At 39.2% G+C, this 19652-nt stretch overlaps 1 protein-coding gene across 1 annotated transcript in view; it reads right to left on the bottom strand.

The window, feature by feature from the left end:
* Cd109 (CD109 molecule) overlaps positions 1-19652 on the bottom strand; it is a 103948-nt gene that overhangs the window by 32944 nt on the left and 51352 nt on the right. The window contains exons 14-20 of the mRNA XM_021206550.1: positions 18702-18878; positions 16206-16358; positions 14693-14767; positions 14212-14272; positions 6418-6559; positions 5664-5781; positions 2088-2201 (exon numbers count right to left, since the gene is read on the bottom strand). Of these exons, the coding sequence (XP_021062209.1) occupies positions 2088-2201; positions 5664-5781; positions 6418-6559; positions 14212-14272; positions 14693-14767; positions 16206-16358; positions 18702-18878 (840 nt within the window). The remainder of the gene's footprint in view (positions 1-2087; positions 2202-5663; positions 5782-6417; positions 6560-14211; positions 14273-14692; positions 14768-16205; positions 16359-18701; positions 18879-19652) is intronic.

Here is a 19652-nt window from a genome sequence, read left to right as displayed (position 1 = left end):
GCTGCTATGAACATAGTGGAGCATGTGTCCTTATTACCAGTTGGAAGATCTTCTGGGTATATGCCCAGAAGAGGTATTGCTAAATCTTCCAGTAGTACTATGTCCAATTTTCTGAGGAACCGCCAGACTGATTTCCAAAGTGGTTGTACAAGCTTGTAATCCCACCAGCAATGGAGGAATGTTCCTCTTTCTCAACATCCTTGCCAGCATCTGCTGTCACCTGAATTATTGATCTTAGCCATTCTGACTGGTATGAGATGGAATCTCAGGGTTGTTTTGATTTGTATTTCCCTGGTGATTAAGGATGTTGAACATTTTTTCAGGTGTTTCTCAGCCATTTGGTATTCCTCTGAGGTCTTGCCGCCTCTGTCTCTATTTAGCCCCAGCAGCAACCCGTCGCGGTCCTCCCAGCTTGGTTCACTTGTCTCAGTGCTGCCCGTACCTTCTCAGCCATTTACCTCCAGGGGCTAGTTGTCACAAATCCCCTTAACCCAGTAAATCAAAACTCTAGAAGCTTATAATCAATCAGTCAGATTTATGTATCAATAAATTCTCAATACACAAGATAACCAAATAATAAATTCAGGGCCAATTGATAATGATACAAGCTGCCCACCTAGATTAGGCAAGTTACCCCAATTATTCTATCCCTATATGATATTATAGCTACCTGTAGCTAGTTAAAGCCACACTGAATCTGAATCCTCCCGTTCATCCTCCCCATTTTGCTTCCTCCCCTTCTGTGTTGCTCCCTGTCTGTGACTCTTAGCTCCATCTCCCTTCTCCCTGTCCAATCACAGGCCTCCTGCTGCACTAATATTTAAATTAAGTGGACAGAGAAAATCCTGCCACGCTGCAGTAGGTTCAAAATGGTAATGAGGAGAAGAAGAGAAACACATTCTAGGTATGGAAGACCAGGAAGAAGAAAGAAGGTAGGAGAAAGGCACCTCCCCAAGGCCAAAAGGACGTTCCCTGGCTAAACAAGAGGATCTGTTCTAGGAAGCTAAGAGAATGCGCAGGTATTCTAATGATATACCCAGATATAATAAGCAGAAGACATCACTAACAAAGTATGTATACTTTCAATCTCCCAGCATCATACAAAATCTGTGGAGGAGTATCAGATGTGTGCTTCCTCCCTATGAGTTGTTAGTCATGGAGGCTCCAAAGGAACCCAGAAAAGTACCTGTCATTGCCATTGTCTTGGTTGCCTAGACCCTATTGCTGAAGATAACATAAACTTTAGTTATACTACAAAGACAAATAATGCTACAACTGAGCCAGGAGCTTTCTCCATGGTGACTAGCCCTCCCAGTGCCAAAAGCTGCTATGTAGGCAACTTAGGGAGAAAATTCATCAATGCTCTTACCCATATATGGATCTTGCATGTTATACAGTCCCAATTCGTCAGGCAAGAAATCCCCACGGGTACAATAGTGGAATGACAGTTATGGCAGTAACCAACTGCTTTCCAATTCATTCTAAGGCCTAGTCTATTTATGTTTGTACCAATAGACCAGTGCTGTTTTCTGGCTCAGTTAAAGCAGTGAACAGAAGTTAATACCAAGACTTAGCCCATTAACTTGCGGCTGGGGACGGCATACACAGGGTCCAGCCATCCTTGAGGAGCTATTGTACGTTCTAATGACTGAAAGGGAGAGTCATTGCCTTCAGTGGTGTAGGCACTAGAAAGCCATCTGTACTTCGGTGACTAGCTCCACACACATGTTCATGCGGGTGGCCCTGGCTAAAGGCAAATGGGCCACAGTACAAAATTAAGAGAAAAAGACATAGAAGTGGGGAGAGGAACCTCCTGGGAGAGAAGGAGAGTGAGAGAGGGTAAAGTGAATTCGACTAGACTGTATTATATGTGGGTGTGAAACTGTCAAAGAATAAATCTAATACTTATTAAAAATTTTAAATTACCAAGTTAAAAGAATAAAACCAGTAAAACACATATGAGCCAAAAAAAAAAAAAAAAATGCTTGAAGACCCTGATGCTCAAGTACTATGCATACTATGCAACCAACCAATCCTTGCACTGTGTTCCAAAGTATAAATAATCAACAAAGCTTTGAACACATTACCTTAATGGTATCTTTCAAATAATTAATGATGGATACTTCCAAAGCAAACTCCTCACCTCTGATGACAGAGTAGGGAAGATTCAGGAAAATGAAAAACGGCTGGAAGGCTTGCAGCTAGAGAGGACACAATGAGGACATGTTTTGATTCAGATAAAAAAAAAATGTTTCACATTATATACAAGAGCAATACTCATAGAACCTTTACAGCCTGGAACTCCTAGAAGTGTCCACATGCCTATCTCCCATCGCCTATCCACAGCTGACACTGAGTGAGTGGTGGGGAGCTGTTATTTAACATAATGGTGACTGCACTATACTAAACACCTAGTATTAACCAAGCACTTCAGATGTTATTTGCGCAATCATTATACCCCCATAAGGGTGCTGTGTTCCTATTTTATTTTTTAAAAATGATGTTCAGAAATTTCTGTAACTACAGCAAGTGAAGAAGCCATAACCCATTCTCTGTGATACCGAAACAAGCTGCCATTCTGTTACTCTGTATTGGTTCCATAATGTGCTTCAAAAGTTACTGTCCAACCCAACAGTTCCTGTTTAAGACTCCCTTGAGGAAATCTCTCTGTGTGACCAGCTCAGAATGCCCCCTCCTGAAACAAAGCCTGGTGACTTTAGGCCAGTGGACTCTAGTAGGCATACCCTGTGCCTCCAACCCATGCTTCTGTAAGCCACATACAGCAAAGCCAACATGAACATGGCCCAATACAACATTAAGCATGGGGGTAGGTGGGGTCTGATGCTTGGTTTTTTGATGTTTTTTGAAATTTGATTGCACACTTCTCAACTATGAACTTTGTAAATGACAAGACCATCTCACAATGTAAAGAGGATGGGTGTGTCTGCCAGGTTTATGTAGACATTTATAGAATGAACCTTTTAGATTGTCACAGTGGCTGAACAGTAGTAGCAGCATTTTGTGGAATCAAGTTCTACAACACTTAGGATTGTCCCAAACCATAAACAACTACTGTCTTGTATTCCTTGTGATTCTTGACTTATTTATTATTTGTGTGTGGTTTATATTTGGGACACAGAAATCTGATACATTGCAGATTACAGATCTTATAATTTAAAATGCCATGTAAGTATTAATAAATATTGACTATTTGCTTAGACATTTGTGTAAATAAATCTTCTGTTTAAATGACCTGGGCTTCCACCATAATATTATATACAAGCCCAAAGCACTAATATTTCTACAGATTTCACTTACGGGTCCTAAGGAGGCAACACCAAATCTCTGTTACTGAGGCTTTCAGGTGTAATAGTAGTGATAGCTACGGGATTGAGGCCATTCACGATCCTTATATTCTTATTAGTAACTGGAAACAAAGTATGATGAAATTTGAGCATGAGCATGAAGAAATGTCTGCTAGGAGACACCTTGAGAAGTTGTGCTCATCTTTAAAATAATCTAGCCATTGTTAGCTTTATAACGAAATGGGGGCTGGAGAAATGAATGGTTAAGAGGTTAACACTTGCTGCTCATATGGGGAACCGAGATTTGATTCCCAGCCTTCACAAGTCAGCTCAAAACTCAAGTTCCAGGGGATCCAACACCCTTTTCTGGCTTCCTTGGGCACCAGGCACATACACAGTGCACATAAATAGATATGGGCAAAACACTCTTATGTTTAAATTTTTTAAATGTTACACTTGATGTAGCCAAAAGGCTGAATTTTCTCTATTACTATAAGCTTAAAAGTAAGTTATAATACAATAATACCTGTTTTCTGTTTCCAGCAATGATTAAGTAAGGAAATTCCTGCCATCTATGAAATGAAGTATTCATTGCATAAATAGCATTTCTCTTTGACAGTCTTACTTAGCATGGTAATGCTTGGGTTACCTTAAATTGATCATAATGTGAAACTTTGTCCTAGTAAAGATAGTGGCAATTGGTAATAAAATAAAAATTAATTCATCATTGAATTTTTGAAAAATAACAAGCATTATAGCAATGAATTGAGTTGGAAGAAATGCCTACAAATCAGTGACAAGGTAAATTAAGGCTTATAATGTTGAAAAAGATAAATTAAGCAAACTGTGACACAAAACTTAAATATAAAAAAAAAAATCTGTGGGCTGGAGAGATGGCTCAGTGGGTAAGAGCACCCGACTGCTCTTCCGAAGGTCCGGAGTTCAAATCCCAGCAACCACATGGTGGCTCATAACCATCCGTAACAAGATCTGACGCCCTCTTCTGGAGTGTCTGAAGACAGCTACAGTGTACTTACATATAATAAATAAATAAATCTTAAAAAAAAATCTGTAAAATGTTATGTGTTATCTAAATTTGAATGTTTTAGATACATTTATGATGTACTAAATTACTGCTTTTAGTAGTATGTGGTGCATCTACCTTAGTTAATTATAATTACCTATATGTATTTATTATTGCAAAAATATGTACCATTTACAGAACATTTAATTTTACTCTGGTGTTTCCTTACATGTATGACAACATTGAACCCTGACCACAACATATAGTAAAGGGAGAGAAAGTCAGAGCACCGAGCTGGCCACTGCTCGGCCCACACCGTGCTCTTACGCTGAGAGTTTATAAACATACATTCTTTTTTTAACATATTTCTTTCTTTCTTTCTTTCTTTTAAGATTTATTTATTTATTTATTTTATTCAATGTGTATGAGTACACTGTTGCTGTCTTCAGACACTCCAGAAGAGGGCATTGGATCCCACAGATGGTTGTGAGCCATCATATGGTTGCTGGAAACTGAATTCAAGTCATTGCTGTTAACCGCTGAGCCCTCTCTCCAGCCCTAAACATACGTTCTTACAATATATATAAGACTTCATTTTCACAGGAAAAAGCTTCAACAACGCATGCATTTTCTGATTTGACTAAAAGACTTCTGGCTCAAAGAATGAAATAAAAACCTAGAATTAAAAAGTTAAAAAAAAAAAAGAAAGTTTAAACAGTAATATTTTTAACCTTATGACCAAATCTACCAATTTAATATAACTCAGATTCAACAATTTAACACAGGGCCACCAAGATGACTCAGTGGGTAAAGGCACTTGCTAGACAAGTCTGGCAATTGGAGTTCCATCCCCATTCCCAGAATTCACATAAACATAATTGGAGAGAATTGACCCACAAAGTTACCCTCTGACTTCCGTGTGTATATGCTGTGGTATACACACACACTCACACAATAATAAAAACAATAAATTACTAACAATAATAATTTAGGGCTGGGGAGATGGCTCAACGATTAAGAGCTGCTCTCCCAGAAGATCCAGGTTCAATTCCCAGCACCACATGGCAGCTCACAACTGTAACTCCAGTTGCAGGGGATCTGACATCTTCATACAGACGTATGCACAGGTAAACACCAGTGCACATAAAATAAAAATAAATAAACTTATAAATAATAATACTTTACTAATTTTTTCAAAGATGTTGCCACAATTGAAGGCAGAAAGATAAAATCACAGTAAACCATGATCAATAAAGTAAAAGGTAGTTGATCATTTTCTGAGCCTCATTTCATTAGATTTCTGAGCCCTTCCCCGCAGTCAATATTCTTTCTACCTCTGCTGGAACAGTTGTTAGCCCAAAACCCAAGTCTTCTGAGATGACAAAAGCTGAAGCCACCCAAGAAGTGATGGAGTCAGGTACAGTAACTTCAAATTCTTCATAAATCTTAGATCTGAAGTCAAAACAAATACAGAAATTACAAAACCAACATTTCACATCATTCCAGATAAGTCAAAATAACAATTATTTAAAACAATTTAATTTTTTACATTTACGTCATTTACGTATCTAAGTTTAAAATCTCTGAGCATCTCAGTTTCTCAAGAAGTAGTTTATAATATCATACTATGCACATTCCAATAAAATCCTTCTCAGTTGACTACTACTATTTTCAGCAATGGTCTTAAATACATATATTCAAGTTTTACTCCAATATTCTTCTCTCAATTTACAGATAAGTTTGTGGGTGTTTGGTTGGCTGTTTTGTCTGTGTCCCTATCATGTCTGTTATGGATTTTCCTCCAATAAAGGTTAGGAGACTTCAAGGACGTTTAATTCACCCTTCCTTTTATAAAGGCTGTCACCCTCTCCTTGATGATACTCTGTGGCCACAATCCTCATGCGATTCAATCAAACACTATAGTTAGAGGCAATCGACATCATACTAAACCCCAAACTCCTTCATCTACTTAGTTCCTCAGCACACAACATTTATGCTTAAAACACATTAGAAAGTAGGAAAATATTATTCAAGATATATACTAAGCAAAACACAAATGGACAAAGAACTTTCTTTACAGATCGTTACCCCATGTAGGCGTCCAGCCAAATCCATGTTTCTGGGAAATTCTTCCTGACATGTACATTGCTAATTGAAGAAGCATCTTCAAAATCAAACAGGTTTGCCTCATTTTCCTCGTCAAAGCTCTCAAGATACACTCCAGTTTCATCTGCAGTGAACATGGACTACGGTGAGGAAAGGAAAGGCACCAGACAGAAAGAATTGCAAGCTTGGGCCCCAGGACCCTCAACCTCACAGCAGAATGAAGTTCAGAATTTATCTTGTTCAACTCTCTGTTTTCTGGAAGAAGCATCCTAGACAACAGACACGCCATAGGACTTACCAAAACCACATGGACAGTGAACTCAGAACTAAAAATATTTTTTCAGTCTCCTCTGTTCCAATGACCAATAGTGGAAAACTTAGATATTAGTTGCCTACTTTATTTAATTTTAAATTATTAAAGTTAAGTCACATTTTTGAACCTGCCTATGATTTTTTATACTCTTCTTTGAAAGTTGATGCTGACTGCTATTGGCTTTGTTCAGCCTAAGACATTATAGTCAATCAATTGGTTGGATTTCACATTTGAGCAAATGCATGTGGATATCAAAACATTTGGGTCTATCTCCTTTTTTTTTTTTTTCAGTTTTTCTCTAAGTCTAAAATTCTTGCAAACTATGAGCCAGCATGGTGCTCAGTACTCAATAGAGGCAGGCCGATCTCTGAGAGTTCAACACCAGTCAATTTCCAGGAGGGCCAATGCTATGTAGAGAGACCCTGTCTCAAAAAAATTTTAATTTAAAATATAATGTAAAGAAAATTACATCGCAGTGTAATAGGTACCAAAGCTATAAAAAATGACTACAATGAAATATTTTTATAACCTATAGAGAAGATAAAAATTTTTAATAAACATGAAAGGATGATAATATGTAAGGTCTATTAAACAAAAAATAGTTAAATTTACAAGGAATCTGAATGATGAAAAGAATTTTAGTAGAAAATACTCCTTTTGCCGTCAGTTGTCTGCATTCCATTTTCTTCAAGTCTTACAAGCAAGGACAAACCACGCAGAAGAGAAATCTGGACCAAGTACAAAACCATCTGTAGATTACAACACTGAGTATTTGGTAAAATGGCATCACTGAGAGAAGAAGGAATGGTTGAATTCAGATTTTGATTATTTAAGTCACACTAAAGGCTTTGGAAAGCAATCTGGTGGTTTCTCAAAAAATTGGGAATAGTTCTACCTCAGGATCAGTTATACCACTCCTGGGCATATACCCAAAAAAATGTTTCACCATCCCACAAAGACACTTGCTCAGCTACATTCATAGTGGCTTTACTTGTAATAGCCAGAAACTGGAAACAACCTAGATGTCCCTCAACCAAAGAATGGATAAGAAAACATGGTTCACTTACACAATGGAATACTATTCGGCTAATAAAAACAATGACATCATAAAATTAGCAGACAACTAGATGGAACTAGAAAATACCCTGAGTGAGATGATCCAGACCCAGAAAGACAAACACGGTATGTCACTTACAATTGGACACTAACCATAAAGTATGGGATATTCATGCTACACTCCACAGACCCAAAGAAGCTAAGTGACAAGGAGACAGCAAAAGGAGAAAAGCTAAATCTAACTGGGAAGGGGAAATGAATAGATGTCAGGGATAGATGGAAGAAAGAGATCAGTTGGGGAGGGGTGGGAATAGGGACAGGAGGAATCAAGTGGGATGGAGGACAGGAGGAGAGAGTACTGAAAGAGACAACAGGAATGACGATGGGGGAGCTTCTCTAGGATGACCCAGAAACCAAAGAAAATGGAAATCCCCAGGAATCTACGAGAGCTACCCTAGCTAAGACTCCTAGCAATAAGAGATATGGAACCATCTCTTATAACCAGGGAAGACTCCCAATGGAGGGACTGGGACACCAGTCCAGCCATAAAACCTTCAACCCACAATTTCTCCTGCCTACAAGATGTGCAGGGGTAAAGAAGGAGCAGAAATTGAGGGAATGGCTGGCCAGCTTGAGACCCATGCAATAAGAGAAAGTCTACCCCTGACACTATTAATGACATCCTGCTATCCTTGCAGACAGGAGCCTAACCCAAAGGTCATCTGCGAGGCTTCACCCAGCATCTTAGAGAAACTGACTACAGAGGCCCACAGCCAAAATTAGGGGGAGCATGAGGGATTCTATGGAAGAGGGAGGAGGGAAGATTGAAGGAGTCAGAGGAGGGTCAAAGACACCATGAGAAAACCCTCAGAGTCAACTAACCTGGGCTCACAGGAGCCACAGAGACTGAACTGCCAAGCAGGGAGCATGCTTGGCCTGGGTCCTCTGCACATATGTAACAGTTGTACATGGGTCTTCATGTCACACCCTTATAGCAGAAGCAGGGGTCGTCTCTGACTATATCGTCTACCTTTGGATACCTTTCCTCTAACTGGGCAGCCTTGTCTACCCTCAATAATAGAAGACATACCTAGTCCTGCTGCAACTTGATATGCCAAGGCTGTTGTTATCCTTGGGAGGCCTCCCCTTTTCTGAGGGGAAAGAGAGAAGAGGTGAATGGGGGGAGGAGAAAGGAGAAAGAGAGACCAGGAGGAAAGGAGGAGGGGGGAGCTGCAATTGGAATATAAAGTTGATTAATTAATTAAAATTCTAAAGCAATAAGCAAAAAAAAATTTAAACATACTTAAGAGACATATCTATTCTGCTTCTGCTTGTCCTCTGTGTTCCTATAGTATGAATTCCAAGTCAATAGTATACACCAGATCATGGAAACTCCAAGGTAAGGAAAGATAGACATATGCCGATACAAGAAGCACACAGAATACCAAAGAGACAAGGCCAGAGAAGGAAATCCTCGCAGCGCATCATTGTCACAACCCTAAGTCTACAAAAGAAAGAAAGATGCTTGAAAGCTGCAAAAGTAAAACCATGAGTCACAGATGAAGGAAAATCATCAGAATAACAGCTGCTTTGACAGCAGAAACTTTGAAGGCCAGAAGAGCCTGGAGCAACGCATCCTGCATCCATGTAATCATCTCAACAGATGCAAAAAAAAAAAAAATAGTCTGAGAAACATCAAACATGATAAAAGTACTAGAGAATGTAGAGAGAACATAACTCAACATCATTTGACAAAGCTGCCAGAAACATACATTGATAGAAATAATCTTCAACACATGATGCTGGGGAAACTGAATGTTCACACAAAGAGAATGAATTAGACCCATATCTACCACCTTCCACCAAGACCACCCTCTCAGTCTCAAGTGAGTTTAGTGTGACAGTGCAGCCAAAGGCACGCAGTCATCTCTTCTCCTGGCTACTGCTTTGGTACATAAGAATGTAAAGCAGAGACTGAAGGAAAGGCTGTCCTGTGACCAGCCCAACTTGGGATCCATCCCATGGGTAGATACCAAACCCTGACACTATTACTGATGACATGTTGTGCTTACAGACAGGAGCCTAGCATGGCTGCCCTCTGAGAGGCTCTATCAGCAGCTGACTGAGACAGGCGCAGATACTCAGTCTAATCATTGGACTGAGGTCCGGGACCCCTGTGGAAGAGTTAGGGGGAGGATTGAAGGAGCTGAAGGGGATGGCAACCATAGAAAGACCAACTAATCTGGACCCTTGGGAGCTCCCAGAGACTAAGCCACCAACCAAAGAGCACACATGGGCTGGTCCAAGGCCCCTGGCACTTATGTAGTAGAGGTCTGTCTTGTCTGACCTCAGTGGGAGAGACTTGATGCTAAGGGAGTGGGGATTCAGGGAGGGGGGACTTCTCAGAGGCAAAGGGGGGTATGGGGGAAGAACTCTTCCAGGGAGCACTTGGAAAGAGGCTACATTTTGGATGTAAATAAATAAAATAATTGTTAATAATAAAAAGAACCTCTCAACAAGAGGGAAATCATACCTGGATATCTGAGAAACATAGCCAACTATCTAGGGCTAGTGAGGCCATAGATCCTAGAAGAGTACCTACAACTGCCCCACTTACTGAACCAACATCATCCCTAATTACATTCTAAGTATTTGTCCTTATAGTACAGGTAAGTGTAGTCCTCACCGGCATGAGGAGACTGTTCCCAGCTTGCCAGGCAACCCAGGGTCTTTGTCACTCTCAGCAGATTGAGACAGAGGAATCAGGATTTCTCAAGAAGAGGATCCTGGTGTTCTGCCAAGTAAGATGCAAGCCTGAGGAAATGGCCTGCGTGACCCTTTTCTCATGAGAAAATACCTTTAATTATAAGAAGCAACACATCTAAAAGTTGGACTGCCCTCAGATTTCTCAGTCTTCAAGGAGGTTTTGGGTCACTGAGCCAAGATAAGCTATTGCTAGGTAAAACAGCATCTGGTGTAAACTGGAAACTGTGGGGAAATCTTTATTCTGCCTTTTGTGTAAAAGATGCTGAAACTTTGAACAAAGTGTACATTGGCTGGCTGTCGCTGTATACCCCCTGTGTCCTGTTAATGCGGCTCTACCCTTGGGACCACACTAGATGTTGACAAGAGACGGCTACTGAAAACTCCAATCACAATGCAAAGTTGTAGATCCTTGTCCCAACTGATACATTACAGTACAGCTCTTGCATCGAAGATTCAGGGAGCATTTCAGAAAGGAGACTGTGGAAAGCCTGTAAAAGCCAGAGGGACAGGAAGTGAGATTGTGTCTTCTAGGAATGTCAGAAGTTACACCCATATTCTCACCAATGAGACTGCCTAAGCATGAGCTGAGCAAGGGCAAGAAGAATAGGGACAGGGAAAAGCTCTGGAGGTCTCAACTCTACAGCATTAAGAAAGGATGAGAGCAGGAGAAACAGTCTTCCCCAACAAGGAAGAGCCACCAACTGGTTCTCCAATACCAAATGGTCACCTGGGAAAACATACATACATGTATGTATATATAATATACATATTATATATATGTAACATTATAAAGACTGAGAAGGTTGTATTTATGTATCTAGGAATACACACATATACATGTACACACACACACACACACGCACACACACACACACAAAATGAAAAAGGAAGCCATGAATTTTAAAGAGATCTACGGGAGAGTTTAGAAGGAGGAAAGAAGAAAGGGGGAAATGATATAATTATAATTTCAAAAAATAATTTTTAAAAAGAAGAAAACCAAAAAAAAACTTAAAATTAAAAAAAAAAATAGTTCAGAAACAACTCTGCTCTGCCCTGGGGCTGTTCAGTCCTCCTGTCGTCTGCTGTGCTTCCCCATCATGGCCCTGGCATAGCCATCTTTGTGTCTCCATCTGCCCCCTCAGCCCAAGTTGAAACCCTCATAGCCTCTTGCATGCTAGGCATGCACTTAATTTCATCGCTGTCTATTGAATACCGAATAAATGATCTCAACCTAAGGGATAAGATAAATGGGAAGTTGACAACGTACCAAGCATGTGTGACGCATCTTGAGTTATTTAATACACTGTATGAAGGAAGCTCTCCAGTACAGGATAAATTATGATTTTACATTTAATTTCCTAACAACCTACAAAACACATAATATTATTAAATCTATGTGGAAGGGAGAAACTGGGGGCTTAAAAGCTTGACTAATTTTCCCTGAGTCATATTCTGTTGTTTTTATGTGTATGGGCATTTTTGTCTGCACGTATGTCTATGTGTCATGTACACACAGTACAGGCAGAGACTAGAAAAGGACATTGGATCCCCTGGAAGTGTAGTTACAGGTAGTTGTAAGCCACTGTGGTACTGGGTGGGTGCTGGGAATCTGGAAGAGCAGACAATGCTCTTAACTACTGAACCATTTCTTAGAGCCATAAATCCAAGCCAGTGGTATATGAAACGAGCTCCTTTCTCAAGCTGTGACACTTTTCAGAGGAAGAGGAATTACAGATAAGCTCCAGCAGAAACTAAAAACAGACATTTGAGAAAACATCAATTTCATACCAGAAAAAAGAAATGGAATCATATCAACTCAGTTTGTCAAAGAAAGGAAACACGAGGCTGTAAACGGTACAGATTAAAAACTTGATCTGTTACCTAGTGGGTCTGAGCTATTTGTAAGGCACGTGAGTGTAGAAACAGGAGCAAGATAACAACTGGTACCAGCATGGTGGTGATCAAAAGACAACACAAGTTAGGTGGACCTTCAAATCCCCCAGGGTAACAAACCCACACTGAGAATCCTAGACCTAAAAGGAAGCTGACAACGTTAACGCTAACTGAGAGAGTGGCCATTGATGGGTTTGCTCTTCAAAGCATGAGCAGCTCTTATCTCAACATGGTCGAAAAATGGCCAAGGGCACCTTGGCCTCTTTGTAGCTACTTATTCTGAGACAGAAGAGGAGAAATGGATGATCATCACTTGGGTAGCTGTCCCGGGTCATATTTGCTATTGAGGTAGAAGGTTTCTCCTGTAGTGAAAACGTGACAGATTCTCAGCCAAGGATGCAATAGGTGCAGCCTTCCTTCAGCATCCTGACTGGATGCCAAAATCTCTAGGCACTCAAGTCCTATACACAAAGCAGTGTGGTGTTTTAGATAACCTACATTTTCCCACACATTTTAAATCACTCTATCCTACTTCTGACACCTAATATCATATAATAATATGGTATGATATATTAACATAATATTATGTTGTATAGTTATTTTACTACACAAGAACAAGAGTTAAGTCTATAGATGTTCAGTAAAGAAATCATTTTTTAAATTATATTTATGAAGGACACAGACAAGGACACAGCCACATTACTGACAACAGACCGTGCTGCCGGGAGCATCAGACAGGACTGCACACATAGAGGGACAACAGAAAAAAGTTGGGAATGGGGGGGGGGGGGGGGGGGGGGGGGGGGGGAGGGGGGGGGGGGGGCTAGAGAGATGGCTCAGTGGTTAAGAGCACTGGCTGCTCTTCCAGAGGTCCGAGTTCAAATCCCAGCAACCACATGGTGGCTCACAAACATCTTCTGGTGTACATAAAGTTAATGAAGTCATACACATAAAATAAATAAATAAATCTCTTTTTAAAAAACACTATGGTGCATAGGGATGCATAGAGGTGAAACACTTATACACATAAAGTAAGCCTGAAAACACTTTTTTTACATTGTGAGAGAAACTGGATAGAGACATATTTGGAAAGTTGTGTAGGATAGAGACTATAATGATGAAACCTAAATACACTGATAATTTTAGTACACAGAGGTGATAATAAGCCATAAGCCTCCAAGAGAACAAAAGAGGATGCAAACGCTTCAAATACTTGGTCCTCTTAACTAATTCTAAAATAACAGCACAGTTTGCAATACCAATTAGACCACAAGATCATCCAATACATCCCAACTATAACCCCTACCTTTTTTTTTAATATTTATTTATTTTACGTATGTAGGAACACTGTAGCTGTCTTCGGACGCTCCAGAAGAGGGCATCAGATCCCACTACAGATGGTCGTTAGCCACCATGTGGTTGCTGGGAATTGAACTCAGGACCTCTGGAAGAGCAGTCAGTGCTCTTATCCACTGAGCCATCTCTCCAGCCCTATAACCCCTACCTTAATAAAAGGACAGAAAGGCATTCATTTCAGAAATGCAGTCAGGGGCCCAGGCACCATTCCCTGCCATCCTCACACAGACTTGTGAAGTTCATAAAATGCAAACACTTTCGCACACAGCGGTCATGTTGACCTAGAAAGTCCCTGTCCCATACAAGTGATATGCAATACATGAGGTGAACTAGTACAACTAGTTAAGCGTGTAAAGTACAACTAGTTAAGCATGTTCTAAGGCTTTACTTACAGACTTCATCAATGTTATTTCTTATAAGGGTTGCATCTGTCAACACCCAGAGACCACATTCCTAGAAAAGAAAAAGTTAATTAAAAAATGTTAACTAAAATAAAATAAAAATCAAAGTTTAAATGTTCTCTAATTATAGAGAGCATAGCGTGCATACATGTATGTGTACATGTGTGTGTGTTTAACTCCTCCCTTCTTCTCTCACACAGTCATAAAAACACCCTTTCCAAAGTCAAATATAGTTATATTTTCAAAATGTGTTTAATGGCAATTCCACTAATCTAACAGTGAATGGGTGCAGTTTTCCATTGGCTTTTAAAACTGATAGGACGTATTTCTCCACTCTGGTTAGATTTATGGGACAGTGAATTTCAGTCATACCTCCAATAGAGGTTAGTCTCCATTATATTTAATTATAAAAGGGTTTATAATAGTAAGAGACACTAATATCTTTTCAGACTATCTGCCCAACTATACATACCTGAAATACAGCAAAGGAATTCATAAATGTGCCTAGATAATATTCTGTGTTATAAAGTTCCAGTTCATGGAGCATCTGCACAAAAGATAAGAAGAAACGCAGCATGCGGTCTTCACGTTCACTCAACTTGAAAATAGCACAGATCAAGGAACCACGAATATATGAATGATTGTTTATCACATTCAACCATCCACAACTACATTTCTTATTTGAAATTACGTTTACTCTACTCAGTAATGCAGACTTCCCTATAAATATAGACTTAAGAATTTCCTGAAAGGAACCGAAGTGTTACAGACTCAAGACAATCAACACATAGAGGTCAGCACTGAAGTTTACTCTTAGCAGAGACAAGCAGTCTAAAGTGAAGAGGGTTAACACACATTCCATAAGAAGCCAGTCACTTAGATTCACAAAAGAATAAATATAAGTTATAAATATTCAGAAAACTGCTCAGCTTTGTTGGTAATCAAAGCATCAGGATTACACCTGTAGGAGTTTTTTTAATAATGGGATACTTGGATGTATTACTTTAGCAATCCAACTGTTTTTAAGGATGCTGCTAGTAAGGATGGGCAAAACAGGCTAAAAGGATTGGTAAAGGTTCTTTCCCTTTTCCTCAAAAAGATAAACAAGGGATTAAAATTGAACCCAGCAAGTCTACACCTAGATACAAACTCATAAGAACTAAAAGCAAAGACTCCGGGGTGGGGGTATTTCTGCAGCAGCACTCACAACAGTCGGAAGGTTAGAGGACAAGACCTAGGAGGCATATAAGAATCTGCCTCAAATAATAATAATAAAGCCAGGTGATGGTGGGGCACACCTTTAATCTCAGCACTCGGGAGACAGAGGCAGGAAGATCTCTGTGAGTTTGAGATCAGCCTGGTCTACAGAGCTAGTTCAGGGACAACCAATAACACACAAACAAAATCTTGCCTCAAAAAACTAATAATAATAATTAATCATTAATAATAAAACAAGTAATATAGCATGTACCTCAGTGACCTAGCATGGTACAATGTCCTAGGTTGAGTTTCTAAGATCACACACACACACACACCTCATAGGATTCAAAAGTGCTCAGAAAAAAAACTGTCATTGAATCCTAGAACTAGCGAAAAATATAAATTAGTATTAAAATGAATTAAAAAATTTAAAGCACAGTAAATATACATAAAAGATACAAGGAATACATATTATATAATTATATATACATAATAGATACAAGGAAATATTAGTTATATATAATTCATAATAATAGCAAAAATTAAAATTTGTAAGGTAATAATGGGTATTAAAAATATAATAGATATCAAAAGAAAATACACATGCACTTCTGCCCAACTCACACTGGAAGGCAGCTAATTTCCTTTGAAAGGCTTTTTTGTTATTACCTGTTACTATACAGAGGGACTAATGAATTTGCTTTAAATCTTTAAGGTAATGCAATAGTTAATTTTTTTTTTCTTTTAACAACCCTTTCACCCGAACAAGAGAAAATTAAACTCACGTTTTCCATTGTAATACTATTGGAGTTTTCCATCAATGTCACACTTTTGTCAACAGCTACAATCCCCACCAGGGAGTCGGACTGTGTCGCAGAGATCCTGAGAGAAACCTTATCAGATGGCTTGACTCTAGGTTTACTCCAAAACAGCTTTACCTAAGAAAAGGAGAAGGCAAAACTAACTTTTCTCCCAATCAAATGGCTCAAAACTCATTGATACTACCTCTGCCTCAGCCCGTGGATAGTTCCAAAAACCATACACAATTTTCCCTAAGGAACAGAATTTTTTTTTTTCAAACTCCCACATGTTTGCAATCCATGAAACATCTCCATGTGGTATAAACACCAATTATCCTTCACATCTCTACCTTGCTCCCTTCCTTTTTCCATCTTCCAGTTCTCAGTCCTCAGGCTAAGCACTTAACAGTCGTATCTAAAATCCCTGGAGAAGCCCACGGTCTAAAGGAAGAGGCAGAAAGGAAAACCACGGTAGGTCCGAAGCAGTCATCTGCTCCCTCTGCTGTCTCCGTGGCTCCTTGAACTTCATCTGTCTTTATGTTCCACAAACCCTGGTCCAACTAATACTTCATAAAGACCACTTCTTTTTTTTTTTTTTTTAAAGACCACTTCTCTGTCATAAGAGAAAGTTCCAATCCTGCCGAGGACCTCCGTGTCATCTAGCTCAATCCTAAAAGCAAATTGCACCCTGGATTCCACTGCCCAAACAAGATATTCCCTCTAAGTGACTGAACTATTAATATGCCTGGCTTCCTCCTCTATGTGGTCCCTAACTGATCTTTCACTTTAATCTTCCTGATCATTATGCAAAGATCAGAGAAAATATCTTTTTGAAAATGAAAATTGAGATTTTCTATTTCATTTGTCAAAAAGTATTCCTTGAAAACACCCTTTGCTATACTCTGCTTCTCTGGCGTAGGTAATCTTACATCCCACTCTTAGCTTCATACTTGGTCCCTAGAGGTGTCTCCTTATTTAGGCCTCCATAATTCCTTTCAAAAATTCTCCCATTTTACATGGTTATTATAAAGTGAATCTTTGACAGACACTAAGAAAATATATTGCTACTTCTTTAAAAAAAAAAAACTTTTCATAAGATTAAAAACATAGAAGTTTATATTATACTTAGAGAAAGTTAGTTACTCAGGGCTGGGGTGCAGCTCAGTACTAGCACATTTACCTAGAATGCACAAGGCCCTAGACTTACTCTGACATACAAAAAAAAAAAATTAAAAACCATTTTAAACAAAAGAAAACATGAATTCAACACTTTTAACAATTTTAACGGTAATATTGAGAGCTACACAAATCTCATTGAAACTGATTCTTGTGGATTGCTCTCTATATGCAGGTGAGAGCAGGCACAAGCTAAGACTAGAGTCTGTGGTTGGGCAGTGGGAAAAGGAGGACAGAGTTTTAGAGATGAGTCCAGAGAGACAGAGAGACAGGGAGAGAGACGGAGTTGAGGAGACGAAATGGAATCTATAGGAGAGGAATAGGAACCAGAACCGTGCAGTCCCGGGAGCCGTAAGTATTGGGGATTTCTTAGAGAGATGATTAATAATCAGGGTGCATTTGCCCCATCTGGGTGTGCAGCTTTTGTTTATACCAACTGAGTTTTAAGTTCATTGTGTGGGCACTTTGTGGGTTTTACTAATATAAATCTGACTGATAAATTACAAGCCTCTAGAGTTTTGATTTTGCCAGGTTATGGGTATTTGTGACCACAGAGGGCAGGTGGCTGGGAATGCGAGCAAGATCCCCAGCAAGAAAACCTCGATGAGAATCAAGGATGAGAATCATGGAGACCCTGGTATGGGGAAACCGTGTTACTACAGCGCTAGCGGGGGTGCCTGATTTTAAATATTTCAGGCATAGAGGGTAAAGGAAGCGGTGAGAACAACAGCTCTTTCTGGCATCTTTGAGATGATTACACTGGGTTTCTTGTCAAAGCTGGGGCTGAGGTGGTCTCCTGTGCAGGCTGGTTACTCAGACTAAGAAGTACCCAGTACTGGTGCACTGGAGACAAGACTTCATCCAGAGCCCCAAATGCGAGACATCAAGATCACTGAAAGTTTGTCCCTGTTAGCTTCCAGATGATGGAGCAGACCATCCAAATCCCGGCTCTGCTTCCGTGTACATCTCCAATGGCCCTGCTCTCTACACCTACCTCATTGCCACACTGAGGTCAACACGCCCGTGGTCCATGTCACCACTGGAATTTCAGGCAGAGCAATTTTGGCTCAACTGTTCTTTTAAAAATACTGAAATGACTTTGATGAATTTGAGTTAAAGTCTTAAAGCCAGGAATCACAGCTCACAAATAACTGTGGTGCTTAATACGAAAATATACATCCTCTGGTTATAGGGAGTAATACAAGTTTCTAGGCAATATGGATAACTGATTCTTCTGCAAAAAAATATTACATTTCTCAGATGTCACTACAATGAAGTTTTAAATATCATCACCTTAATTCTTACCTTATTTTCAAAAACAAGCTGAACGGGGATTTTTAGAATATCATTTATAATTTCCCCATCCTCTGCAATATAATATGCGATTATACAGGCCTTTGGAGCCCAGGAAGCTTCTGGTGTTAAAGAGAAAGTTCTTGAACTTTGTTTGCCTGCAGCCACCAACTGTCCCTTTGATATTACCTGAAAAATAAATAAATAAATAATAAATAAATAAATAAGAATGAAATTTTTGCTAAAGATTGTCATATTTCAACTGAAGGTTTTTTTTTTTTTTTTTTTTTTTTTTTATTATATGTAAGTACACTGTAGCTGTCTTCAGACACTCCAGAAGAGGGCGCCAGATCTCGTTACGGNGGATGGTTGTGAGCCATCATGTGGTTGCTGGGATTTGAACTCAGGACCTTTGGAAGAGCAGACGGGTGCTCTTACCTGCTGAGCCATCTCACCAGCCCTCAACTGAAGTTTTATTTATAATAATTTCTAGGATAAGTTCTTAAATTATCTTCACAAACTCTTTACAGGCAAAAAATCCGAGGTAAATTTTGAGATGGTTAAATTTCAACAAAAAAAGAAAAGATGTTGTGATTATTAAGGCCAGTAATGAATCTTTGAAAAAAAATGAATGATATTGACAAAAAAATCTACTTCAGTTGGCATATAACTGTACATGTTTATGGAACCCAGTGCAAGATTTCTGTGCATTTGTACAATGTATAATGACTAACTTAAGGTAACTGCTCTTTCTAGCCCCTAAAAGTGTCAGCAGTAATTTTTATTATTATTTGTCCTTTGTCAAATTGGGTAATTCTCACCGATAAAACATCATTGTGTATTTTTAACATACAAGTGTGGATATCAAGACCTTTCTTCTGCATCGATTGAGACAAGTGCATTTCTTTATGTTCAATACATTACATTAATATTTTGGTACTTTTTTAATGATGTGTCTACATC

The sequence above is a fragment of the Mus pahari genome, chromosome 10 (genome assembly GCF_900095145.1).
Source record: "Mus pahari chromosome 10, PAHARI_EIJ_v1.1, whole genome shotgun sequence".
Classification (NCBI taxonomy): Eukaryota; Metazoa; Chordata; class Mammalia; order Rodentia; family Muridae; genus Mus; species Mus pahari.
This window is presented reverse-complemented; position numbering and strand designations above follow the sequence as displayed.